Genomic DNA, 27,060 nt, shown 5'->3' with positions numbered 1-27,060 from the left:
GAGTCACCCCTGCTCTTACAGAATAATGTATAAAATGTTAGGTAGTAGCTAGATGGAGTGGTGCACGCCTTTACTCCTAGCAGAGGAGGTAGAAGCAGGTGGACTCAGTTCAAGGATTGAGCCTAGCTGGATTTTCTGTATAGCAAATTCTAAGACAGCTAGAGTTATATGGTAGGATCTTGTCTCAACTCCTCTCTTGCTCCCAAATAAGTATTAAGTAGTAAATTTTTCTGCCCGGCTATGATCATTTTTATGTGAGTACACTGTAGTTGTCTTCAGACACACCAGAAGAGGGCATTGAATCCCATTACAGATGGTTGTGAGCCACCATGTGGTTGCTGGGAACTGAACTTAGGACCTCTGGAAGAGCACTCAGTGCTCTTAACCACTGAGCCATCTCTCCAGCCCTAAGTTAAACACTTTAAACTGTTAAAAGATTTAAGAGTTTAGTTTTGAGATTTTAGATATATTACAAGGTGTTTTTAAAACTCATTTATTATCACCTTGTTAATCCTGATCACTTAATATTAGCTAGAGAACTGAATTAAAAATAAGAAAAAAAATACGTGCAAGCCCCTATGTGCAGTTTCCAGAGCATGTGCATGAAGAAGAGAAGAGAAGGAAGAGACTGAGATTTTCTTGTTCAGAACACACTTCTAGTTACACTGACACCGCAAAATTCACCAAGGAAGGATACATGTGTATTGTAACCCATCTCCTCCTTCCATTCCTGTACTGCAACTCACTGTATTTTGCCTCGTGTTCTCAGCAGCCAGCACAAGGCTTAATAAACTCTCAGTCATCTTTAACAGGCTGTTTGAAATCCATTAACTTATTGTGGTTTGCACTCGTGTGGTTGCTACCCTTTCTCCTAATTGTTTGAATGTACTGATCTAGCATTAGTAGCATGTTGTCCTATAATCCCAGTGCTCATAGCCAGGCATAGGAGAGTAGCCTAGGATGTGGGGAAGGACCTGCCTTTCTATCTCTCTCTCCATGTAGCCACCAAATGACACACAGTCCACCCATGATTCTCTGAGTTTCATCTACTCCTACCATTGTGTGTCAGCACCACTGTCTGTAGAGCATTTTCATCATACTGAAAAGAAACCTTGTACCCACAGAAGGTCTCTTCCCACTCTTCCCTAATGCCTTGGCTCTTTAAGTCACTATGGGTTTTGTGTGTTCTGGAATTTTCATATAAATAACTGTGCCTCTTGTGTCTTTTGCGGGGTGGGGGTGGGGGTCTGGCTTCTTTCACTTAACACAGTGCTTTCAAAGTTTATCCTTGTTATAACAAGCATAAATTTTGTGGTTTCGTTTTTGTTACTTTTGTTCTGGACCTCCAATTCTCATCCCATCCCCAGTGCTGGGAATTAAACCCAGGCCCTTAAGCATATCGGGCTAACACTCTAAAATGAGCATACCCCACCTCTCCTAATACACCCATTTTAACTACTAAATAATGTGCTCTTACGTAGCCATTGCGTAGCTGCTCACCACAGAAACACTGGGTCGTGTCCATTTTGGCTGTTAAAGCTAGAACTGGTGCCGTTATTCTTGCAGGTTCTGTGGCCCTGGAGCTTCATTCCATGCCAACAGGGAGTTGCTGGGCCATATGATCAATGTATTGACATTTCAGAAACTGACAGGTTAATTTTTAAAGTAGCTATACCACTTTCTATTTCCCACCAGTAAGAAATGGTTTCCAGTTCTTCCACATCACCACTAATCTTATTCTTTAGCCAGGTTGTTGTTACAGTATTCGTAATACCATACCTTACAACAGCTGTGATTCACATTTCCTTAATGACTGGTGAGATTAAATGTCTTTCATGTATTTATTGGCATTTATCTTGGGAGAGATTTTTATTTAGATCCTGTGCCCATTTTTATTTGTTCTTTAATACCTTTTGAAGTGCTCTGTAGACAAGTCCTCTATGAATATAGGGTTTTTAATTTTTTCCTATTTTTTGATAGTATTTTAATTTCTTAATACTCTCCTTTGAAACACCAAAGTCCAAATTATGGTGGTGGTGGTGGTGGTGGTGGTGGTGGTGGTGGTGGTGGTGGTGGTGGTGGTGGTGGTGGTGGTGGTGTTAGCTTTGGTAGTTGGGAAATATTGCCTAATGCACAATCATGAGGATTTACATTTATGCTTTCTTCTACTATTTTTGAAGCTTTAGTTCTTAAATTTAGGTGTTACTCTAGTTTGATTTCATTTTTGTAGGGTGTGGGTAGGGAAAAGAACCTTTGTTCTTTCCCGATGAATATAATTTGCTGCTTACTGTTCTTGCTTTATTGAATGATTTTACCTCTCATTTAAAAAAAAAAAGAATTGTTATAAAATGTTTCTTTTGACTTCTTTTAATGATGTTTTATAATTTTTAGTATATAAGCTGTATACTTCCTTTTGGTGGTAAATAAAAATATAAGATTTTAGATAGTGATATTTTATCCTGTAGCTTTGCTGAGTTCATTATTAGTTGCAATAGTTGTGTGGATTCCTTTGAATTTTCTCTACTGCACATATCTGCTATTTCTTATGGGTGACTTATTGTCCTCATTTGAACTTTTACTACTGTATTTAGTAGAAGTACTAAAACCAAACATCCTTATTTATTCTTTTTTTTGGAAGTAACTTTCAGTTTTCCAATATGGTGTATTAAACTCAATTTTAAGTACAGATTGACACAGCCTCACTGGCACTGAACTTCATTCTTTCTCCATCCATTTTCTGCCCTTGAAAAGGGAAAATTATGCTGGCAAGGTGATTTGTGGATAAAGGTCTGTGTCTCTCAGCATAAAGACCTGAGTTTGATTCCCCAGTACTGTACTGCGGCTCCCCACAAGTTGTCCTCTGACCTGCATGGTACCTACACACACAGATAATAAATGCAAAATTTTAAAGATAAAACAGTAAAAATATTAATATAAGGCAAAAGTAAGGACCAAAAAATGTAGATTTCTTACAAGTTCCGTTAAAGGTAAAAGAGTGAATTTGTTGAAATCACTCTCATCTTTTCTGTCACAATTTTCTCTCAAAACAAATCCTAAAGGCTAAATGTAGAACAAAATTCATTCAGTTGAGATTTAATGAATTTCTTACATAATAGTCTTCAGTTTTTCCATATAGTATAGTTGATAGTTATGAGTATTTAAAATGAACTATTGGTTTAAAAAAATAAACAAATGTTGTATGCTTTTGTTTAAATCCCAGGTGTGGGGATATGGGTTGCTGACTATGATTTGCCTCATGCTCTAGGCAGAGAGATGATTTGCTAGCTTTAGAAAGTTTCTGCGATTGTGTGACATTTGGAATTCTGGGAACTTTTCAGAGGGTGTATAAATGCTTGGGCCCTGAGAGGCAGAGTCGTTCATGAAGGTTGGATGGAGTTTGTTAGAAGTTACGCTCAAGAAAGAAATAAAATAAATTAAATTCAAGGAACCCCCTCCCTCCCTCCCTCCCTTTCTTCCTCCTTCCTTTCCTCCCTCCCTTTTTCCCTCCTTTCCTCCTATTCTTCTCTCTCCTGTCCAGTGACAGAGAGTAAAACCAGGGGTCAGGAAGATGGGTAAAGGATAGGGGAAAAGAACTCACAAAGTAGCAAAGAACAGTTACAAACTTAGTCATTATTTAGGGAAAATTTTAAGCAAACTCTTCAGCATTGATTTTTATTTAGTTACATTAATTCTGCACGAGGAAGAACTTTTGCTTTTCTTTACATTTTAATTTTAGATTCTTGGCTTGTGATATAGACTTTGAAGTTTAGTTATTCAGATTATGCAATATGAACCATGAATTATGAATATTAATGTGTAAAATCTTGAATTCCAATATATTATTCTGTGGAAAAGGTATTACTAAATTGAACCTAAGCTATAGGATATTAATAACTTAAGCATCTTTGTTATCTTCCTTTGGCCAAGTCATATACTTTTAACATGCTAGGATTTGCCTAGATTGATTTTATTAGTACTTTCCTAATTAGAAAATTTAAGTCTGTGTCAGTGAAGGATTGAGTATATGTGCTAAGTTTTTTGTGTTTCTTTATGGCCTTTGTACCAGTATCCAAAAATATATAACTTTTTAATTTATCAATAATTTTATTATTCCAGGATGTAAACAGTAACCACTTGAAAGGATGGATCCATAAATTATAATGACAAAAGTATGAAATGCCTAGCAATCAGTCATCTAAAAAGAAAATACACAGAGTTTACAGAAGAAGACTCTGTCTGAGTCCAAAGCACCTAAAATACACCATTCACTGTAGTTACTGGGCTTTATCCTTAGGGTGTAAGGGAAATACAATAAAATCATATCAACAAATGTACCTGCCACAATAGCACTGAGTTTTAATCAATTTAAATTTGAATATAAACATGTGTTCTGAATATAAACGTGTTCGTTCAGTAGCCATTGAACATGCTAACTATAGCTGAGTCTTTTATTTCTAACTTCAGCCCTCCACAACATGTGCAACCAATTTTCTCCATTTCTTCTCTCCCTCTTTTTCCTTCTTCTCCCTTTCCTCAATGATATTATGTCAAATATATAGATGAGTCTGGAGAGTATGAATAGGTCCATGAAAATTCTACATACGATTGTGGAAGAGGAATGTAGTCTTTCTATTTTCCTCCTCCTCCTAACATCTCTTAAGTAGACATGGATTTCAAATGCCCTCAAAAGAAATCTCCTTTCTGGACAGACCTGGACTAAACTTACATATAGTGAAGAGAGCAAAGGAGCTTATGGGGTTTTGGCAGGGAGAGGTTGTGGGATCTTTGTTGTTCTGCTATCTGTCATTGTATAATAAACCACACTAAAAGCTGGTATCATTTTCTAAGACATAAGGCTTAAAGTTTTATGTATGTGAGTACACTGTCACTGTCTTCAGACACACCAGAAGAGGGCATCGAATCCCATTACAGATGGTTGTGAGCCACCATGTGGTTGTTGGAATTGAACTCAGGACCTCTGGAGGAACATCCAGTTCTCTTAACCGCTGAGCCATCTCTCCAGCTCCACTGGTATCATTTTTTAAAAACAGTTATTCATTGTTTCTCATAAATCTCACAGGTTAATAACTATCTGGGTCCCAATGACAAGAGTTTTGGATGGGTTACTGGTGAAGATTAGAAAGTCTAAGTTTACCTCACGAGCTTGAATGACAGTTGGTACTGGCTCTACTCAGTTAAAAATGAGTCTAAGACTAAGGGCTAAGTACCTTGGTTTTCCATCCTTTGGGTCTGGTCATCAGCAATTTGAGTTTCCTCAAACTGTATCTGCTAAGCTGTAAGGAATGCTAAGTTGCAAGGCAAAGCCATGTACTACAAGTACCTAAGACTCAGAAGCACTCAGTCTCACTGTTCTAGGGGAAGGGAAATAGACTTATCCCCTGTCAGCATAGAGTGAGTGGGATGGAAAATAGGAGTCATTTTCAGAAATAACTCTTCTGACGTACATTTTGTATATTGCCTAGCCCCCAGTTACTAGAGATTGTAATGCAGGAGTTTAAGCCTAGACTAATCTGATTCAAGGGCACTCAATATGAGAATGCCTCTAAAGAGACTAGAGAATAAACTGAACATGTTTGCTGTGTCTCAGATGGGAGCAAGCAGTAAGTGGGGTTAGTTCATACAGAACCTTGGTTTTAAAGCCACAGACTTTAAGTTTTAGGCAGGGAGAATTTCTGAAAGCTTTGAAAGAAATATGTTAACATCCTGGACTTTTAAAAGACTAGTCTGACTAAAATATAAAAGTGGATAACACTAATCTAGGTTTGATTGACTAGATGACATTCATTTGCAGTGTTCCAGAAGAAGTTTAGACAAGGCCTGAATCAAAGTAATAACAATGAGAATGAAGAAGTGATAGTTTTTCAGAAGTTAAAATGTTTAAATTAGAAAGAGCTGACAGCTGATTGGCTATGTGGATCAAGACAAGAAAGATGGGGGCTATAAGGGATTGGTTATCAGTCAAGAGCATACATAGGATCTAGGTTCAGTTCCCAGCACCCACTTGTCAGCTTACCATGACCGAGATCCAATGTACTCACTCTCTCCTCTGGCTTCCTGGGACAGTTGGGTGCACGTGGTTCATCTATACATAGACATCTATACACAGAAATCATTACCAACACTCAAACTAGTAAAAGCTAAGTGCACGCCTCCTGTCTTTGAAAGTCATGATATAATGCTATAGCATAGTCACATGATATAATACTATAGCATAGTCACATCTGTCCTCTTCCATGCCTTATAAATCTTGTCTAAAGTCACTAAACTAGAGCTGTGTTTTTGAATCATCATGTTTAACAGGTTTTCATTAATAAATCATGTAGAATTATCTTGACATTTCAGAATTGTCATTCTGAGTTTCTGAGCTATTTTTTTTCTTTCCAGGTTAATGGTACTGATGCAGATTATGAATATGAGGAAATCACACTTGAAAGGGTAAAATCTATTATCTTAATCTGTTGTTTGAACTTTTAAATATTTGTTCAATCATGGAATCCAAGGATGAAATGTCTTTTAAAACCAGAAAAATGAAATGTTTTCTTTTTTAAGTTCACAGGTCATAAAATTAGCCATGGCATTTTATTTCTTTTTTTTCTTCCATATCTTTTAAATTTTTGTAGATTTACAGAAGAAGCATAAGGTGATACAGAGAATTCCAGTTATGTTATTGTTACATCTGCCTTTGTTACCGTGTATTTGTTTACCTGAAGTCCGTGTTTCTTACTCCTTAGTTTTTAAGGTGTTTTCGTTTTTCCCTCCAGGAAACAGCATTTCATATAGTTATCTCTCTCTTTTTTTCTTTTTTTTTTTCTTTTTTCTTTTTTTCGGAGCTGAGGACCGAACCCAGGGCCTTGAGCTTACAAGGCAAGCGCTCTACCACTGAGCTAAATCCCCAACCCCCTCCATATAGTTATCTCTTTATGGTACTCTAAACTATTATAGTTTGTTGAAATTCTCTTTTTAATTTTTCTAAAAAAGTAGTATGCTATCTGGGTTGTGGCAGACTTGTAGTCCCAGTGCCTAAGAGGTGGCAGGGGGATCAGAAGTTCAGTGGTGAATTCAAGGCAGCTTGAACTCCATAAGATTGTCTCAAATTCACATACATACATACATACATACATACATACATACATACATACATACACGCACACACACACACACACACACACATTAGTATAGGTGAATGAAAGTGTGTGTGTGTCTGTCTGTCTGTCCATCTGTCTATTTTAGAAACATTGCCTTTGTCTGGCAAGCACTTCCAGGGAATTAAATGATTAAATGTTCTACAAAAGCAACTTTTCTAAGTACCAGAATATCTATATTTTAAGAACTAAAATCTTAGATAATTGTATTTTGTTGAGTTTGAAGCCAGAGCAGATGCCCAGTAAAGTGAGTAGGACTGAAGGGTCTTCCCACATGTAGTAAACTTCATCGTCAACTGCTAACTTCAGGTCACCCACTCAGGCTAGCAGGTTCCTCAGTGACATTCAAGCGTGCTCAGTGTCGGTCTGGCGTATGTTTTCATGGGCATCGTAAGACATCGCTGCTGATGGACTCACTCCCTTAATCCTCGCCCAGTGCCCTCTAGGTTTTTTTTTCTTTTTCTTTTTCTTTTTTTTCTTTTTTCGGAGCTGGGGACCGAACCCAGGGCCTTGCATTTGCTAGGCAATCGCTCTACCACTGAGCTAAATCCCCAACCCCGCCGTCTAAGTTTCTTACATTCAGTCTATGGACTGTTTATTTTCCACTGCTTGGAAAACTTGAATACTTAAATTTCTTGGCAGCTTTCCACAATCTTTTATTCATGTTGAAGTTCTACTAATTCTTTAAAGAATTTAACCTTTAAAAAAATTAATTATATTGGGATTTGGGACAAATTGTGGGAAATTGGATTTTTAAGTTACTGAGTATGAATAGTTAGTAATAAATCAGCTATACCTATTTATTTGAGTTGGTGGGAAGCTACATGCAGAAAATAAACATTCCTAAGTATCTTTTCTTAGCTCAAAGTAATATTTCTCTTTATAGACTTAAAAGCAGTAAAGCCTCTTTTGTGTGCAAATATTAGAAGTTCAGTCTTCCTGTTAATAAAATAAGCACAGAAGTAGGTGGCGGTTGTTAAAGCTCACTTGACACCAGCAGAGCCACTGACATAAATCGTCAGGTTGGCTTGTAGGACACACCATTTGGTGATCAGGTATATTAGTTAAACATCTCAGAGTTTGATGCTGCTGTTACTTGTCGGCTCCAGTTGGGTTGTTTTTAAGTCAGCACCTGGCTAAGTGGTCGGAAGAAAGCACTGCCCTCGCTCCTTTTTAAAGAAGTGAAAATGTTTGTCCTGTTCAGAAAGGAGGCATAATGGCACCTGTTTCCCAGGTTCAGGAGGCCAAGGCCAGGATTACTTCGGGGTTGAGGTGCTCTGGGCTACAGTTTCTCTAACACACTAGTTAATTAAGCAAAAGACCACACACTTTGTCTCTTGGGAGAGGTTTGCTCTATCAAACATGAATGAGATACATTTTAAAGGAAATTTGTAGTGTCACCTCTGTGGGTAGAGTAATTAACAAATTACACATAATTGTAAGAAGAGAACTAAGAACTAGGCCTCTGAAGAACTCAGTACATTTTTTTTTCAGCCTCACCCACTAAGCAATAATAAATACCTCTGAGGACATCTCTCCTTAGGAAGAGCATGTGTATTTGGTGTAGAATCTTTCTCTTACCTGTTCATTTCCTTTGTGTGGTGTGGTTCCTATCTCAGATAGGTTCTAGAGGCTAAATGCTTAGATCTTACATTCTGGAATTTTCCTCTCTATCCTTAGGGAAATTCAGGCCTTGGTTTCAGCATTGCAGGAGGTACAGACAACCCACACATTGGAGATGACTCAAGTATTTTCATCACCAAAATTATCACGGGAGGAGCAGCTGCCCAGGATGGAAGATTGCGGTATGTCTTAAATGTGTGACGTTGACAAAAGGCAGCACTGACACATAAAGGAGACAGGAGGTGGATGCTAGGCTACAGTGAAATGACCAACTCTCAGATAATTTTGCTCTTTGTATTGTTTCTGTCTTTAAGGAATTTAGTTTTATCTTAGGTATTATAATACTCTGAATAATGCATTCTGATAGCTTAAATGTCTGTAACAAGTTTTATAGATGTCATGTCTTTGGTGTTTACAAATAAAGTCACAAAACTTTTATTTTCTGTTTTGGGAAGCAAACTTACATAGGTTTTATATAGTGTTCTATTTTGAAAACTGTCTTTTACAAAACTGTTATTTCCTTGGACCATAAATTCTGGCATTTTTCTATCTCTTTGGTTGTCTACGTTTGTATTTATATGTAAGTACAGAATGACATGTTGGAACTAAGGATTTTATAATCTTATGAGCTATTAAATCAGCATTTTATGTGAAGGTTCTTAGTACTTTATGTGGCTCTTTAGATTTTAAACTGAACTTCTCACTGGTATGGCAGATAGTATACTAGTGAGATCTGCCGTAACAGTTAGGAATTAGACCATCCATGCCTTTTCTTCCTAGTCTTTCTTACGTTACTGCCTTTTTGTTTGTGCAACCTATGTGAAAATTAATATGGTTCCTGTTTAACTGAAGAACACATTCAAAGTACTTGTCATTCCTTTGGGTATGAGATACCGTTACGAAATTAACTAGATTAGACACTTGTCAGGACAAGTTTTAATATCTTAAATGTATTTTGTTCTCTTTCTGCTAATTTGAAATGACCACCATTCTTTTCTAATGGAGTACCAGACAGTCAGAGCCAAGACCAGAACTAAGCTGAAAATGTTAAGAATAGGAACAAAACATTTTTATTTTTACTTACCATGTCAATAATAATAATTCTGTTATTTACATAAAAGAACTCTGAATTAAATGATCTTTAAGTTCATGTACATTTCAAGAAGTAATTTTTTAGTTCTACACCTGAAGTTTGAACAAAACAAAAATTTCATCTTAATTAAATTAATTAAATTAATTAGTTTTGACACTATCTTCTTACCTAACTAGCTTAACTGACCTTAAGTGTTCTTGAGCTTCATTTTTCTTATTCTTTTTTTTTAAAGATTTATTTATTTTTAATATATGAGTACACTGTAGCTGTCTTCATGCACACCAGAAGAGAGCATCAGATCCCATTACAGATGGTTGTGAGCCACCATGTGGTTGCTGGGAATTGAACTCAGGTCCTCTGGAAGAGCAGTCAGTGCTCTTAACTGCTGAGCCATCTCTCCAGCTCCCATTTTTTTTATTCTTAAATAGAGTTCTGTCACTTATTTATAGCCTTGGGAGCACTGTATTAAAATTTATTATGTCTCATTTTCTCCATGTCTAAGATAATTTTTAAAAAAAAAAAAAAACTTGGTACAAGTTGTTTTAAGGATTAAAATACAAGGAAGTACCTAGCATGTGGTTAGTGTAAAATGTTTGCTAATGTTATCACATATCATTATCTGTACATAGGAAATATACTAATATTTTAAAATAATCTATTTTCATTTTTTTTCTTTTGCTGTTTTTTGAGAAACTTATATGTTGGAATTTAACATATACTTCTTCATTTATACTTTCTTGAATAAATAATTTTTATCAAAATGAAAAATTGGTACTTAATGTCTTAATATTTTCCATTTCTATCAGGGTAAATGACTGTATACTGAGAGTAAATGAAGCAGATGTTCGTGATGTAACCCACAGCAAAGCAGTTGAAGCATTGAAAGAAGCTGGATCGATAGTGCGATTATATGTGAAAAGGCGGAAGCCAGCCTCAGAAAAAATCATGGAAATAAAACTTATTAAAGGCCCTAAAGGTACATATTAAGAAATATGAGTGAGGGGTTGGGGATTTAGCTCAGTGGTAGAGCGCTTGCCTAGCAAGCACAAGGCTCTGGGTTCAGTCTCCAGCTCTGAAAAAAAGAAAAAGAAAAAAAAAGAAAGAAATATTAGTGAAACATTGCTCTACTCTAAGATTGTCCTGCCGTTGTCTTCTGGGTTGGTTCATAGCATGCTGTTCACACTGCTCTCGGTCTCCAGTACAGTTGCAGTGGCTGTACTCCTGCAGTCTGATAGGAATTCCCATTTTATAACCTGTTGTGTATATACATTGAAGAAGAATATGTTCTGTGTGGTGGTGTGTGTATGTAGTGTTTGTGTGCGTGCCGTATGCACACCCACGCATGCACTTGGGGAGTGTGTTCCTCAGTCACTTTTCATCTACCTTTGGAGACAGGCTCTCTTGGTGTTTGGGAACCTGTCCTTAATACTTTTAAACAATAGGGAACAGAATCTCTACTTACTTTAAAATTTTTTTAATCTTATTTATTTGGTGGGAAAGGAGTGCTTTGCCCTGGTGTGCATGTGGAAATCAGGACAGTTTGCAAGAGTCAGTTCTCTCTTTCCCCGTGAATTCCTAAGGACTCTTCATCTTAGGTTGTCAGGCTGGGTAGAAAAGCACCTTTGCAAGCGGATTGGGCCATCTTACCAGCCCTCTGTCAGGATACATTTGTTTGTAGCCATTTTAATGTCATTTTGTTAAGGACTCTTTTTTTTTTTTTTTTTTTTTTTTTTTTTTTTTTTTTGCTGCTAAGTTGGGTTTTTCTGTTGTTGTTGCTGTTGTTGTTAAGGACTTTTATTATTAAACACTTGTCTCTTGACATCATACGTAATGTTTATACCAACTTTTGATTATCTACAAAGTACTCTAATAGAGTGTAGGTCAGATTTTAAAAAGGATAGTATAGTGTGTGTCATGGCACTTACCTCTAGTGAGGACTGGGAAGTTGATTTCTGAATTTGAAAACACTGATGGGATAAGTAGAAATATTAATTCTAGTTAGTACTTGACTTCCTAGAGGAAGGAGGATTCCACCAAAAAAAAAAAAGCAGAGAATTTGGAAATGAAACAGGATTTCAGAACTGCAGAAATTGTTATTTTATTTTAAACTGTCACTTCAAGACTATTAGGGGAAAGTATCTACATTTTAAAGCCTGATGTTCTACCTAGGATAAACACAATTTTTATTCCTTTTCAGTCTTATGAAAATATTAAAGTTATTAGTAAATGATGGGAGTAGACATAAAGCATGATTTTATGTTTCTGCTGATTTTCAAATCCATTTACAGAAGACTTTAAGAAGAAATCCAAAGAAAAGGGAGTATCTGTAACTATAAAATAATGCATTTATATAAAAAAATCTAAGGTTTTAAAGATAATTTAGATTTTATGTGTATGAGTGTTTTGCTTGCTTAAATGTCTGTGTACCACATGAGTACCAGGCAAGAAGAATGTGTTCGATGCCCTGTAACTGGAGTCACAGATGGTTGAGCCGTCGTGTGGGTGCTGGGAACACCTCAGTGGCAATCTCAGTGCTCTTCACACTGGCCCCTCTCTGGTCTCTGTAAACTTAAGGTTTTAAAAGCAAAGACAAGTAAAATAATTTTCTGTGGGATGGAAGGATCACTTCTAATTGTTATTCTTTTCCCTCTGGGCTTTAATTTACCGTCGTGATGAGAATCTGAACAAATGTATTCCAACAGGTCTTGGGTTCAGCATTGCTGGAGGTGTTGGAAACCAGCACATTCCTGGGGATAACAGCATCTATGTAACCAAAATAATTGAAGGAGGTGCAGCACACAAGGACGGCAAACTTCAGATTGGAGACAAGCTTCTAGCAGTGAGTATAAGTCCTGTCCTGAAAGCCATTCTGATGTCTGCTGTCCATTCTGAAACCATTGAAGTCTGAGTGAGTGGATTCTAGCCAGCTCTCGTCAAACCGCAGTGATTCTTGGTCTTACTACCGTTTCCTCTAACAGCCCTACACTTATCTTGATTCTTCCTCTCCATCTTCCTCTGTCTCCTCTCCTAACTCCTTCCCTATCGCTCTTTCCTGGTTAAAGAAATGCACAGACTTGTTATTGTTAAATCACAGTCTAAGTTTACAGTGCAGTGTGTGGTCATGTGTGACCCTCTTTTGTTTTAACTGAGCTATCTATAACATAAGGAAAACCAGTGAAGTCATTGCTCAAAACAAGAACACCAAGACTTTTGTGGTATTTCTCTTTCTCTTTTCATCTCATGTTGTTTAAACAGGGTCTGGAGGGATGCTCAGTGGCTGAGAATGCTTATTGCTCCTTCTTACAGGACCCATACACACATGCACAGTATATATAAAATAATAATAAAAATGTTTAATCACATGCATAAGTATAAATATCTTATTTGGAAACTTTTTCTGAGGCTGCTGGACTGTAGTTTTTTGACAGATACTTTTTTTTTTTTTTTTGGTTCTTTTTTTCGGAGCTGGGGACCGAACCCAGGGCCTTGTGATTCTTAGGTAAGCACTCTACCACTGAGCTAAATCCCCAGCCCCGACAGATACTTTTTTCACTCAATATGGTGGTACTGTGATGGATCCATATTCCTAGGGTTGAAACCCTTCGTGAAAGATTTAAGTTGGTGCCTGTATCACCGTTTATTTAGTGTTCAAGTAAGTAGGCCTTACTTAGTCCTCATGCTCACTAGGAAAATAAAATCTGAGGAAAAGTTAAGGTGCTGGTGAAGGTCCTATGAAGGGAAGAGAAAGCTAGACATGTGTCTTAGGGTTTCTGTTGCTCAGTGAAACACCATGACCCAAAAGCAAGTTGGGGACCAAAGGGTTAATTCAGCTTAGGATTCTACATGCTGTTTATCACCAAAGGAACACAAGCAGGACAGGAACCAGGAGGCAGGAGTTGATGCAGAGGCCATAGAGGAGTGCTGCTTACTGACTTGTTCAGCCTGCTCTCTTATAGAACCCAGGACCACCAGCCCAGGGATGTCACCATCCACAATGGGCTGGACCCTCCCACATTGAACACTAATTGAGAAAATGCCTTACAGCTGAATCTTAGGGAGGTGTTTTTCTCAATTGATGCTCCCTGCTCTCTGTTGACTCTATCTAGCTTACGCCAACTTGACATAAAACTAGCTAATCCAACATGTCAGATATGTTAACACTTTCACAAATATGGACTCCATCATCTGTCCCCGTCCTAAACAGAATAGGCTAAGCACACTGGTAATGATAGGAGACAGAAAGACAGCAGTAATGGCCAGAGCACTGTGCTTGACCATCAAGGCCTAGTGACAAAGGCTCAGAGACATTTGTAAAGACATAAAATAGTGCAGTATAGTAAGTAGTAATTATGACATTTCCACTTGGGAAGTGTGCTATAAATAGTTATAGTACGAAGAATTGCTGTGTGCTCTGTTGTACAAAGGTTTTATTGACCACTTAAGCATTGGTCTTATGGGCTCATTGGGTATTCTGTTGGTAACATTACTAAGGCTACTACCCTATTGTTTTCTAGACACTTGTAAAACGTTTTTCTCCCAACATTAGCAACTTGGCAATGGGGAACAGTGTCTTTACTCTCGCCTCTTGTCTTATAGCATAATTGCCAGCCTTTCCCTAAGCTACAAGTGATAGTTTCACCAGAAATACCCACCAGCCAGCATAAACAGCCTTCCATTAGATTTCTCACTTTCCTATGTATTCTTTATTCTCTATGTGTGGGAGTGCAGGTACCTGTGTACCACTACTGTGTGGAGGGCTGAGGACAGCTTCCAAGGTTTGTCTTCACCTTCTTGAGGCAGGGTCTGTCTGAGTTTCTGCTGCTGTGCTGCGTGCACTCCAGGCTGGCTGGCAGGTGTTCCACTGAGTCTCCCATTTCGGCCGCCAGCTTTAGGAATGCTGGGATTGCAGATGTGTATCACCACATCAGAGTGGTTTCTTGTTTGTTTTTGAGTCTAGGGATCTAACTCAGGTTGTCGAGGTTGTATAACTAGTCTTTTACCCACAGAGTCATCAATTTTATTTTTTAATCTTACATATACAACGCTTTATTGTTTGTCCAGAACCAGCATCGTTAGCAGGAAACCAACAACCTGTGTTGATTTTTTTCAAAAGCAACAAGACTTTTAATCCTGTCTCAAAAAAAGTTAATAAAGCCTTTATTCTTACAACTATGCGAAATTGGCCAACTCGAAGCTTCATTTTACTGACTTTAACCTGGCACTTCACAGACCTCATCATTCCTCACTTTTCTCTTTGCCTTGGTGTTGGTCTTTGTGTCACTGTCACTAGTTCTCTCTCCTTTCTCATTACTCTCTCTAGCTTCTAGTCATGAAGGTGATTTAGATTGGCCTTGTGCATCCTGTTACGTTAGCACATACTCAAAAATTCCTTGTTTAAACTGCAAAAAAAGAAAGACTCTTTGATAAATGTCAGGTAATTTTTGCCCAAGCCTAAAACTCTGAGATCTTCTTTCCTTGTATATCTATCAGAGTAATTTGTCAGCTCTTACGTTACAGATCTAAGACTAAATAAGTTAACATAACCCACAAACCAATAGTCATGGCGTTTGTGCTGATTTCAACACACAGGATAGCGCTTGACAGAAGTAGTTTACTTTTAGTTTGTGTTTTAACACTGTTTCTCCTTAAAAGAATTAAATTCTGCAATAGCGCAGATGCGCTATTAATTAGAGAGAAAGTGGAGGCTGGGGAAGGAAGCTAGAATCAAAATTGTCTATTTCATGAGAATCTGTAAAAACAATTTCCATGTATCATAGACAGTAAAGATGTGTTATCTTATTTCCCACACGTCTTGGTTTTCCATGAATCACTCTCTCATATCCCATATCATTTGGGTAATTGTTTCCTTCTAAAAACCAAAAGGCATGTAAAAGCATCTTCAAATATTATCTCTTGTTATTTCCTTGTAGGTGAACAGTGTCTGTTTAGAAGAAGTTACTCATGAAGAAGCAGTGACTGCCTTAAAGAATACATCTGATTTTGTTTATTTGAAAGTGGCAAAACCAACAAGTATGTATATAAATGATGGCTATGCACCACCCGACATCACTAATTGTAAGTGTGTTGTTAGCTTAAGGTTGCTTACGTGTGTTTTATTTTCACAAATATGCTCTGTATAATGTTACCAGTATACAGTGTATTAAAAAAAGATTAAACATCATAAAAGTACTCTACACATATAGACCCAGGGTTGGGGAGGTGGAGACATGAGGACCAGCATTACAGACATAACTTCAGGCCAGTCTGGGGTACAGACTCTGCAAGGAGAGAGCTGGCTGAGAAGATGGCTCAGCAGTTGGAGAGCGCACTGCTCCTCCAGAGGCTCCAACTTTTGTGCCCAGCGCCCTCAGGTGGCTCACAGTCACCGGAACTCTAGCTGCAGTGATTCACTGCCCGCCTCTGTGTTCCTCAGGCCCTTGCATCCATGCACACAGCACACAGCACACAAATTCAAAATAAATTCTTTTTAAAACATAAATATTCTAAGAGAACCACAAATTTAATCTGAATTTTTTTATTCTGTTAAGTCATAATCATCATAAAAAAATCGTTTTCACCTTGATTCTCAAGCTTTTCTGTAAATAACAATTAACTAAAGGTATTTTTGAGATAGTGGAGGCTCATGCTATATGCTTGAGCACAAAAATAAACAAGTAGTTTATTCTGTGTGTGAAGGAACTAAGTCTGATGCTTCTGGTGGGCTTATTGACTAGGCTTTGACTTTATGCTTCTTTTTAACAAAGAAAACATGTCACTGCTTGAAATTCTTGCATGTCCTTGGTTTTGTGCATAAACTTTACATAAGGACTTCATATGTATTTACTTGAATTTAAAGAATCTAGCTTATCAATTCTAGCATCAGTCTCAATTTGAATACTGCCTCCTTAGGACAGCCATGTGCACATTTGGGACAGCTTTTCACAAATTGATAGTTGATGTCCTAATTTTTATGAGATATACATTACAAATATCCAGGTTATTACCTAGGAAAGCATTAAACAAAAAATATTTGTATGAAATTAATTCTTTTTTGATAATGGCCTGGCATCTTTTAAGTGGAAGCGCTAACCCTGAAGAGCAGTAAGTAATAACTGATGTCTGTTGTACAGGATTGATGGACGCTTCACTGTTTGTTCTTGGTTCTGTGAACTAATAGGACATGATAAGAAAATTGTAGTTCACCTTGGCTAGCTCAACTTTATATTTCATTACTATTCCCCATCTTAGGCAATTGCAATTATACATTTTGGATATACTTATAAATTTATTTAGTAGTGAAACACATGAATTCATTTTGTGGGTTTTTTTAAGCATTTGTATTTATTTTTCATAGTTTTTGCCGCCTCAAGCCCGTTCCAGACCTTGCATTCAACTGCTTCTTCCATGTATAAGTCTCCAGGTCTCCGTGCAGACCTGCTGGCTTTCTTCATGAATGCTGCACTACCTTCCTTGCCGCTTTGCTTCACATCGCTGTTCTTAGAGGTTAAGGAAAGCACTCTAGCTCATGTAAACCGTGGCTCTCTGCTGTCTTGATATCTTGCTTTCTCTCCTGCCCTCTCCTTCAGCTTGAGTACCTAAGCACTTCCCACACAGACCTTTTCAGTCATCGGCAAGCCCTTCAGTGGCCACAGCAGTTTTAAGTCATTCACAACCATTATTTCAGTCACTGCTTTTCTGTGCATTGAACCTCATTTGACCTTCAGGCCGACTTCATTTCTTTGCATCCTTATAGCTTGGTTTTCCTAATGGGTTTTTCATCTCAGGTCCTATGGTTTGTTAATGATACTTTTTGTACTTCCAGTTCTTTATCCTTCCTTCCCAATAGCTGCCTTCTTCATTCACGTTCCTTCAATGCAGAATGTAGCTGGAGATTTGAAAGTACAGTGATAAGGGAGTTCTCTTCTGGGAGATTAAGTAAACTAAGGCGAGGAAAGAATCCTCAGTAAGAGAATGAGTAGGAAAAAGTACCAGGCAAGCCTGAGGCTCCCTTGGCCAGGAGTGAAGAAATAGCATTAAATCTGCTTGTTCTTAGAGAGATCATGTCTATATGTAGTATTTGTTACTTTGTCATATGTAAATATTTTAGAACTGCTCCTTGTTCTTAAATGTCTGTGTCTAACTGTAGTCTGTTGCTGTTGCGTACTGTAAATGTGTGTGAGGTCCGTGTAGTTGTCAGTTTGGTGATTTGTTTTCTGTTGATGTAGTGCTCTGTAGTATTCTGTTACATGCGTGTACAGCGCATTTTCTCTCACAGCTGGGTCATTTGCAGTTGGGATGTGTAAGGAATATAGCTGCTGTGGATGCTTTTGCGCCTGCCTGTTCTCTTGTGGTTTTTGTCTTTGCCCTCATTTTATCCCATTTTCATTTTATTTGTTTCAGACAAAATTGTGCCATGTAGCCCAGGCTGACCTCAAATTCATGCTCCTCCTGCCTTGGCCTTCTCGGTTCTCATTATGTACCTGTGCCACCGTGCTCAGCTTATACATTTCTCTTGAATTTATGCACCCCATTTCTCTTAAGGTTGACATTTCTGTGTTACAGAGCTGGTGTGTGTGTGTGTGTGTGTGTGTGTGTGTGTGTGTGTGTGTGTGTGTGTGTGTGGTCTTGATAGTGCTAAACAGTTTACAAAGAATTTGATGAAATCAGGTGAGTTTAGGGTGGTATGGCCATAACCAGTTAGCAAAGGAAGGACTTGAAAAACTTTGTATTCTGGTTTTTTTGCATCTTCAACCCTTGAAATCACCACTCTTTAATTACGGATATTAATACCTATGGATTGCATTATTAAGTAATTATTTTCACCCTATTCTTTATTCATTATTTTTCCTGGTGATAAGAAAAGGCTAAAGATTTATATATTATCTAAGGAGAAACCAGAGAGTATTTTCTAGGTAATTAATTATGTTCAGTACCTTTTGTGATTATTGCTTTTATGCCACGAAATTAAGTTTTACATTTTTATGTTTGGGCGCCCACATATGTGCATGTAAGGTTTATGTGTGAGGCTAGAAGTCAATGACAGGTGTCTGTCACTCTTGCACCCTGCCTTTTGAAGGTTCTCATTGAGTCTGGAACTCAAGTTTGTCTAGGCTGGCAGGTCACTGAACTCCAGGGACTCATTGGTCACTCGCTCCAAAAAGCTTTGGTTGCAGACATGCACAATGCTTCCCTTATGTGTGGGGATCCAACTTCAGATCCTCAGGTCCTCAGACTTGTATGGCCAGCACTTTACTGACTGAGCCATCTCCTCAACCCTGCATTCTTCGGTTGGTATGGTTTTTTGTTTAGTAGTTTGAAGTCGGTAGTATGAATTCAATAAATTACAACTGTTTTCACTGAGTTTCTGTTTTATACTTTTCCTGTCAGTAGTTTTTATTGAATTAAATTTTAAATTTTAATTAATTGAACAATTATTTTTGAGCCTTCATTATTTTACTTAACAGAAGAGACAACTGAGTTATTTCTAGAGTTTATGGTATATTTGGTATAAAAATAAGGACTTGGTCAAAATGTCTACTGAAAATACAAAGTATAGGATCAAAAACACAGAAAAAATTATATTTTGATCAACCTAAACAACACTCGTGATGGCCTTCAGCTGTGCATAATGGGAACAACCAGATGCAGTAGCTACAAAGCCAGGGAGGCCAGGCTAAGTGCCGTACGTGATAATCTGTCACTGACCTCATTTTCCAGGATAACTGGTGGCTGCAAACAAAATTTCACTGATTTCACTTAAGTAAGTATTGCTCCATGAGAACAGGCTTAGTCTCTTGAGGGTAACTAGACAAAGTGAGATGCTAACTTATCTAATAATTGCCTGCAAGAGCACCAACTTTGCAGGTGTGCTTTAAGCGTAGGCCTGTTCTCACTGAAGAGACAGAGTAGTCTCTGGAGCCCAGACCATAAAGCCTATCGCTTCATTCTTTACATCCACAACTTAGCAGCATCCGGGGTGTTCAGTTCTTGTCCCAGGAAAATGAAGAGGAAATGACTTTTCTGCTTTTATTTCAAGCCTCAAACCCTGCATCTGAGCTCATCACTTAGACCTCTGATTTCATAGCTTTCTTTGGGATGGAATACCAAACTCATGAAATCTGGATGGCCCTTCAAAACCTTACATTCTTTTTTATCTTGAAGATCTCAATAGATAGACTGATTTTTCACACCAGCATCTGAAGTATAGAGTTTGATTACTGGAGGCAAGACATTAAGTTTTGGACCCCAAGCTGCGTCATTAAGTGTTCAGTGTTTTATGCTAAATTTCTTCAATTCTATTTTCCCTTCCTGGAACATTGCATGCTGATGACAATATACTAATGCCTCCATGCACGGCTAGAGTTCCTGTCTCCGTCCACCATGCTACGGGCCGCAGTACAGCAGTATTTGTATGGCATCTGTGCATCTTGCATATCAAACTCGAGCCCTCGTAAGCATCAAAAAGCCTTCTATTGGCTGTCATGAAAGGAAGGCAGGGAGGCAGCCTGAGCACAGCTCTCCTCGCCTGTGCCAGCTGCTGCTCACACCATCTCTAAAACATTTTATGTGACTAATTATTTCAAAACTCATTGAAATCCTACAGTCCTATGAAGGGACTTTAGAAACTTTACAGTTTTATCTGTAACCTCTAAGCCTTAAGTGTTTTGATCTAATTTTTATATGTAACTTTTTTTTCAAACATATATCCCAGTGACCCAACACCATTTCTTAAACAGATTATGATTTTTAGCACTGTATTATGTTGGTGAGTTTGTTTTTGTTTTCTGAGACAAAAGAATTCTCTGTGTAGCCTTAGTGGTCCTGAAACTCACTCTATAGACCAGGGTGACTTCAAACTCCCAGAGTATACCTGTGTCTGCCTCCCAAGTGCTGGGTATGTGTTACCACTACCACCCAGCCGTGTGTGTGTGTGTGTGTGTGTGTGTGATTTTATTATATACTAAGAGAATATATGTATGGTTCTAGTTCTAACTGTTGTCATATTTACCAATCTTTGTGGCAACAAGCACATTATCTATGTTGACATAACTTTATAATACATGTTGATTTCCGCTTGTATTCTGTTTCAACTTTGTTATTTTTCAAGATTATATTGAGTCTTCTTTGAAGTTCTTTGATGGTTTTTAGAATAAAAATAAGTCTTAGAGCTGTGGAGATGGCTCAGTGCAAAAGTGTTTGTTACAAAAGCATACGGTACTAAATCCAACTATGAGCGCCATGTCAGAGCCAGCTCAGCAGCAGTGTCTGCAGTCTCAGTGCTGGGGAAGCCAAAACAGGAGGGCTAGCCAGTCACCATGCTGGCTACCTCTAGGTTCAGTGAGGTGTGGTGAAGTGGAGGAAGACTCAGTATCAGTCTCCTAGCCTCTGTATGCACACACACTCACACAGTCATGCCCACGTGTGCAGGTTTAAAACATGTGCATGCACCACACAAAGATACAAAAAAGCTAAGCTTGATAATCTTGCTCCTATGATCTCAGCACTTAGGTTGATATAGGAAGATTTCTAATTCATAGCTAGCCTGGCTGTAGAGTAAGACTGTGGCTGGAACAACCAAGAATGAAGAGAATAGAAAGGTACTGTGCTGTTCTGCAACAGGTGAAAGTTGACTTTCACCCAGTCCATAAATGATAGCTTTGTCTTAATTACATAGATATTTTTAAAATTTATCTGCACAATATTTTGTAGTATAATAGAGATTTTATAATTGTTTTTGTTACATTTAGTCCAAAATACTTGATAACCAATACTTAAGACTATTATAAATGATACTGCTTTTTAAATGCTTCTAGTTTTCACTCACAAAAACATGATTAACTTCTTTATTTTGATTGTATAATCTGTATTGCTAAGCTCATTAAAAGTACCTTAGATTGTCTTGTAAAGGCCAGTTTATTCAACGATGTGATTTGTATATAAAATTCAGGGGTTTTTTCCTTCTTGTTGTTGTTTTTTTTTTTTTTTTTTTTTCCGGAGCTGAGGACCGAACCCAGGGCCTTGCGCTTGCTAGGCAAGCGCTCTACCACTGAGCTAAATCCCCAACCCCTTTTTCCTTGTTCTTAAAACAGTTGTTTCCTTTGTTGCTGACTGATAGAACTTCTGGGTCACTGTTAAAAAGAGATGTCAGGAACTAGACAGATGGCTCAGCAGTTAAGAGCACTGACTACTTCTTCAGGGGACCCAGGTGCAATTCCCAGCTCACACACAGCCGGCAGCCATCTGTGACTCCAATTCCAGAGGATATGACACCTTCTGGCCTCTAAGGGATCAGGCACATACACTGTGCCCACACATATATGCAGGCAAAGCACCCATACACATAATTAAATTTTAAAATGAAAAGATGATGCATATCACTGCCACAGTCTCAACTCTAGGAAAACAGCATATTACCAGGACTTTTGCATATTCACATTGTCAGATTAATACAGCTAATTTTTACTTCTGATTTATGGTTTGTTTTTAAGTTTTAAAATTGCATAAATATTTTATTTACAGACTGTTGTTTTTTTCTGTTAACATGATAAACTACATTGATACTGTAATTTATCAATGACTTCATCTGTATATATTTGGAATTTTTGTTGTTGTTGGGAAGATTTTAGTTTAGGATTCAGTTACATTTAGTAACGGCAAATATGAGAGCATCCATATAGTCATTTGTTACTTCTGCAGAAAAGCAAATTAGACCACATGTGATTTAAGAGGTGATTGTCAAAGATTAGGGGCGAAGGATTTTCTGGAAGAGGGAGTGTGTAAGTGAACAGATGTCAAAGTTAGGAGACAGTTGATTGCTACATAGAACAAAATTTTGACAAGAATATGGAAGGGAACAAGAAGTGATGGCTATGGAAGTGCACTAATTGAGGAGGCACAATCGATATTTCTACCTTAGATAAGGCAACCAGAATAGAGATGACTGAAACACAGTCTGCAGGAGTGAAGCTGTGCTTGTTGCTAACGAGCAGGCTCATCATCCTGTCTACAGTTCTGAAATGGCCGTGCGCTTCTGCCCTCTCCCTTCCAGTGCAGACTCTTTCTGTTATACTCAGGGGCCAGCCCTAGTGTCTTCTCACTCTCACTTCACGGTCTGCTTCTTCCTGTGCAAACCTGGCAGGTCTTAGGCCATTGGTTTTGATGTTTGATATTTTATAATAAATTGGGTTCCTTTGTTCAATCATTTCTCTGTGGGATCTTCTTAAACAAGATTTTCAGGTATAAGAGGTAGCAATGTTTTATACAATCAAACTTTGGCTTAATCGATAGGAACATAAATTTTTAGCCCTTGCTGTCAGAGAGACTGACGTAGGTTAAGGATCCTACTGCCCAACAGAGCAGTTTTCATCTGTCAGGGGAAAGTTACTTTTTTATAATTTTGGCATTTATTAGAATTTTATGTTCACTTGTTCTGTTGTTACTCTTAGTTTAGATTTTTGTTGTGTACAAACATGAAAAATAAAACCTTTAAGGGTCAAAAATCAATCAACATATATATCACCCAGGAAAGACTTTGGGCTTTAAAGCAGAGAACTGTTAGTAGCTAGTGTTTTGATACAAATATAAAAGATTTGCTTAGTTAGGAACTAGTTATGAATTATTGCTTGCCGGGGTCTGCGCACCACCAGCCCTAGATTGTACTGCCAGGAGACATCAAACACGCTTCCTTTTGTATGTTATAGAGACGCCGCTTCCTTTTTAGTAGAATATGCATTTTCTCCTTTTACTTTACAGGTTATTTTCAGTTGTCCTTTATCAGATCCCTTCATTTCTTCATTTAAAGTTGGCTTCACAGCCACCATAGTTGTTTGAACTAATGACCTCTGCACATGTCTGTGTATTTCCCATGGGCCTCCACCTAAAATGTTTCCTTCCTGGGTATTTGTAAAGTGTGGTCAGGAGCGCTGCAGTTACCTCTGAACTACAGGTTTTCAAGAGAACTGTGTGCATATGATACTGTTATAGGAGTGAAACATAATTTTTACTTTTTAGGTTATTTTCTTTTTACCAGATTTCTACTGTTTGTGGGAATATTAAAAATAGGCACAGATTAGGATGACAGTTATGAACTGATATAAGGCTTTTCTTAAATATTTTTAGACCTCTGGTCTCCATTCATGATAAATTATGAATCTGTGTACTCTCTTTTTCTTTTCTTTTCTTTTCTTTTCTTTTCTTTTCTTTTCTTTTCTTTTCTTTTCTTGTTTTAAGTCTCCAAATGACTTCCTAGCAAAATTGACTAGACTAGAGAGATGACTCAGTGGTTAACAGCACTGGCAGCTCAGAAACTGTCCCTCCAGTCCTGGAGGACCTGGCCCCTTCTCCTGACCTCCACAGTCAATAGGCCTGCACAAGGTGCACAAACATACATGCAGGCTAACAGCTATACACATTAAAGTAATAATTATTATTAAAATTTTTATTATTAGACATCGTATTTTAGTTCTTTCTATGACAATCTTTGACCTTTCCTGTATTTAATTTTGCAAATCAGCTTACATGAAATTCCTTTGTGGTTGTATTTTCTCGAAAGAGTACAAGTGAAATAAATTAGCTTCATTGATCTGAATGTTAAAACCAGTGTTTACCTGAAAACTGAGCTCGCACCATCGATCCTAGATGACAGAATTTATTAAATTCTATTATGCTAAGCAGCAAAAATAAATTTACCTTTGCTTTAAAGTTCACAGTGTGGTATTAAGTTATGTTGTTCACCTTTGATATTTTTTCTCAATTTATTTTGAAGCTTCTTCTCAGTCTGTTGACAACCATGTTAGCCCGTCTTCATACTTGGGCCAGACTCCAGCGTCACCAGCCAGATACTCACCCATTTCTAAAGCAGTGCTTGGAGATGATGAGATCACTAGGTAAGGAACTTCATCTTCATATAGAGAGCCAGGCCTTTTAGGGCTAATATTAAGTAATTTCTACTCTTTTCTAAAATACTGCTTTTTACCGTCTTGAGGTGAGGTAAGTCGTCATACCAAAATTAGTTTCAGTAGTTTGGTGTGCTAGCGTGCGCCTGTAGTCCCAGCCCTGACAAGGGTGAAGTGGGAAGGTGTGAGCTCAAGGCAAGTCCAGGTTACAGACAGAACCCTGCCAGGAAGAAAAAAGGGGGTGGGGGGAACTAGTTTACATAAAGCTAAACTAAAAATTACACTGGTCCATCCACTAAGCTAACTTTGTATACTGTTTCAATACATGGCGTAGAATATTCTAGCAAGCTTTTAGTTTGTGTTTAGAAATCCAGAAATCAGCAAGTGATTTTTTTTTTTTTGCTTGATATATATTGTTGAAACTCTGACACCAAAAGTTTGCTTTTATCTAACAATAGTAACCACACTAGAGTCTGTGTGTAAGGAGTGCCATAGGATTCTGATAAGGTAGAAATATTTTAGCTGTATTTTACATTATTGATGGTAGTAATGAGACACTGTATATAATTAGGTCTTTGTAATTTTTACAAGTATTTTATATTAACTGTAGCATTTAGTGTTACATGTGTCCTCAGTGATGTCTGTTACATTTTTATTACTTTCATTATTGTTTGACTTTGAACTTTTGTGTTTAACTGTGACTTTTCTTTTTTTTTTTCTTTTTTTTTTTTTCTTTCTTTCTTTTTTCTTTTTTCTTTTTTTCAGAGCTGGGGACCAAACCCAGGGCCTTTACCACTGAGCTAAATCCCCAACCCCAATTGTGACTTTTCTTATTAGGACTATAAACACCAGCCTTAGTTCCTAAGCTTTTTCTCTTCACAACCCCTTTCTCAGCAGAAATTTTATATGATTCCCAGATATATGCATCAAACATTTATTGATAAATATTTTTTTCCGTACGTACAATTTTTGCCATCTATTAAAGACCTGGGCAAGAGGTCTCAGTGGTTAAAAGCACTGTTTGCCCTTCTGGAAGAACTGGATTCAATTCCCAGCAAGCACATTACGGCTAACAAGTTCATTTAACTCCAGTTTAAGGGAATCCTCCTCCAGCACTCCATGCACATGGTGCACAGACATACATGTAGGCAAAGCACATATGAAGTGAAGATAAGTAACCCTTAAAAAAAAATTAAAGATCAGGACTCCATACTAATCAGATAGATGTATGTGCTTACAATGTAAAGAATTTAAGTCTTGGTGCCAGTACATTGACTTAGCAGGTGATGGAAACTGCCATCAAGCCTCACAACCTGAGTTCAGTTCCTGGAACCAGCATGGTAGAACGAGAGAGCCAGTTTTTCCTTGACTGCCTTTGTGTATAACTCCCCTCCCCCGCCAACACAGGCCATAATTAATGAATAAATGTAATTTTTAAAATTTAACTAAAAATAAATAAATAAATCTTGTTTAAATGTTTGATATTGCAGGCTATAGAGTATTCTCAATATTTTTCAGCATTGGTCAACATTTTGCTTGCTGAGAACACAACTGTCCGTGGAAATGCAGCACATGAGGGAATTGTGTTTAAGGACATCTCAGGAATGACTGGACATTCTGTCCTGAGCTCACGCCAGAATTTATTTAATGGCTTGTTGGTTTTTATGAAACTCAAGTTATCAATTCAAATACCAGTTTTTTAATCAAATAGTTAATACTATACAATCCAAAGATAACACTACTTTGATATTTATTAACTAAAGAAGAATGATTGCAAAATACTGAAATCTTTGTTTCTGTCAGAAAAGCACTGTGATTCTGTAAGAGCAGAACTCTAAGAGCACTGGGTTTCAAGTGCACAGCAGTCTCAAATCTTGGATGAGATTTTTTAAGCAGTATTTTTAGTAGTATGTATAGCATGTACAGTGCAGGATGCACATGCAGTATATTCAGAAGCAAGACTGCAGTGTTATCCCATGATGCAACGTGGGTCCCAGCTACCAGAAACATGGAAATTCATTACACATTTGATTTTGAATTAACTTTTTAGTTGTTGTGCATTCAAAAGTCTTTTACTTTTACTTTTGCCAAAGTTTTCCTCACCTCCAAGTCATCGCGCCCTCAATGTAGGATTGGGACCTATAGATGAAGAAACTGGGCTTAGAGATGGAGAGATGGCTCAGTGCTGAAAAGGAGTTGCTGCTTTTGTAGAGGATCTAGGCTCAGTTCTCAGTACCCATGCGGTGGTTCACAGTCTCCTTTAACTCCATCTAGTTCTAGAGGATCT

At 37.7% G+C, this 27,060-nt stretch overlaps 1 protein-coding gene and 1 long non-coding RNA gene across 32 annotated transcripts in view; one reads left to right on the top strand and one right to left on the bottom strand.

Moving 5' to 3' along the window:
• Dlg1 (discs large MAGUK scaffold protein 1) overlaps positions 1-27,060 on the top strand; it is a 190,945-nt gene that overhangs the window by 103,821 nt on the left and 60,064 nt on the right. For 25 of the 31 annotated variants that reach the window (XR_005490977.2, XR_005490974.2, XR_005490975.2 and 22 more), the window contains 6 exons: positions 6,406-6,456; positions 8,844-8,968; positions 10,686-10,855; positions 12,582-12,718; positions 15,810-15,954; positions 24,644-24,764. Coding sequence is in view for 27 of the 31 variants with exons in the window: in NM_001393734.1 (NP_001380663.1) it covers positions 6,406-6,456; positions 8,844-8,968; positions 10,686-10,855; positions 12,582-12,718; positions 15,810-15,954; positions 24,644-24,764 (749 nt within the window). In the remaining 4 variants the exon portion in view is untranslated. The remainder of the gene's footprint in view (positions 1-6,405; positions 6,457-8,843; positions 8,969-10,685; positions 10,856-12,581; positions 12,719-15,809; positions 15,955-24,643; positions 24,765-27,060) is intronic. The other 6 variants (XM_063270298.1, XM_039088008.2, XM_039088006.2 and 3 more) reach the window with 1 other exon arrangement.
• LOC134481091 (uncharacterized) overlaps positions 1-27,060 on the bottom strand; it is an 84,790-nt gene that overhangs the window by 24,527 nt on the left and 33,203 nt on the right. The window lies entirely within an intron of this gene.

This window comes from Rattus norvegicus, chromosome 11 (genome assembly GCF_036323735.1).
Source record: "Rattus norvegicus strain BN/NHsdMcwi chromosome 11, GRCr8, whole genome shotgun sequence".
NCBI lineage: Eukaryota > Metazoa > Chordata > Mammalia > Rodentia > Muridae > Rattus > Rattus norvegicus.
The sequence above is the reverse complement of the archived record's forward strand: the minus strand, read 5'-3'. Positions and strand labels throughout refer to the sequence as shown.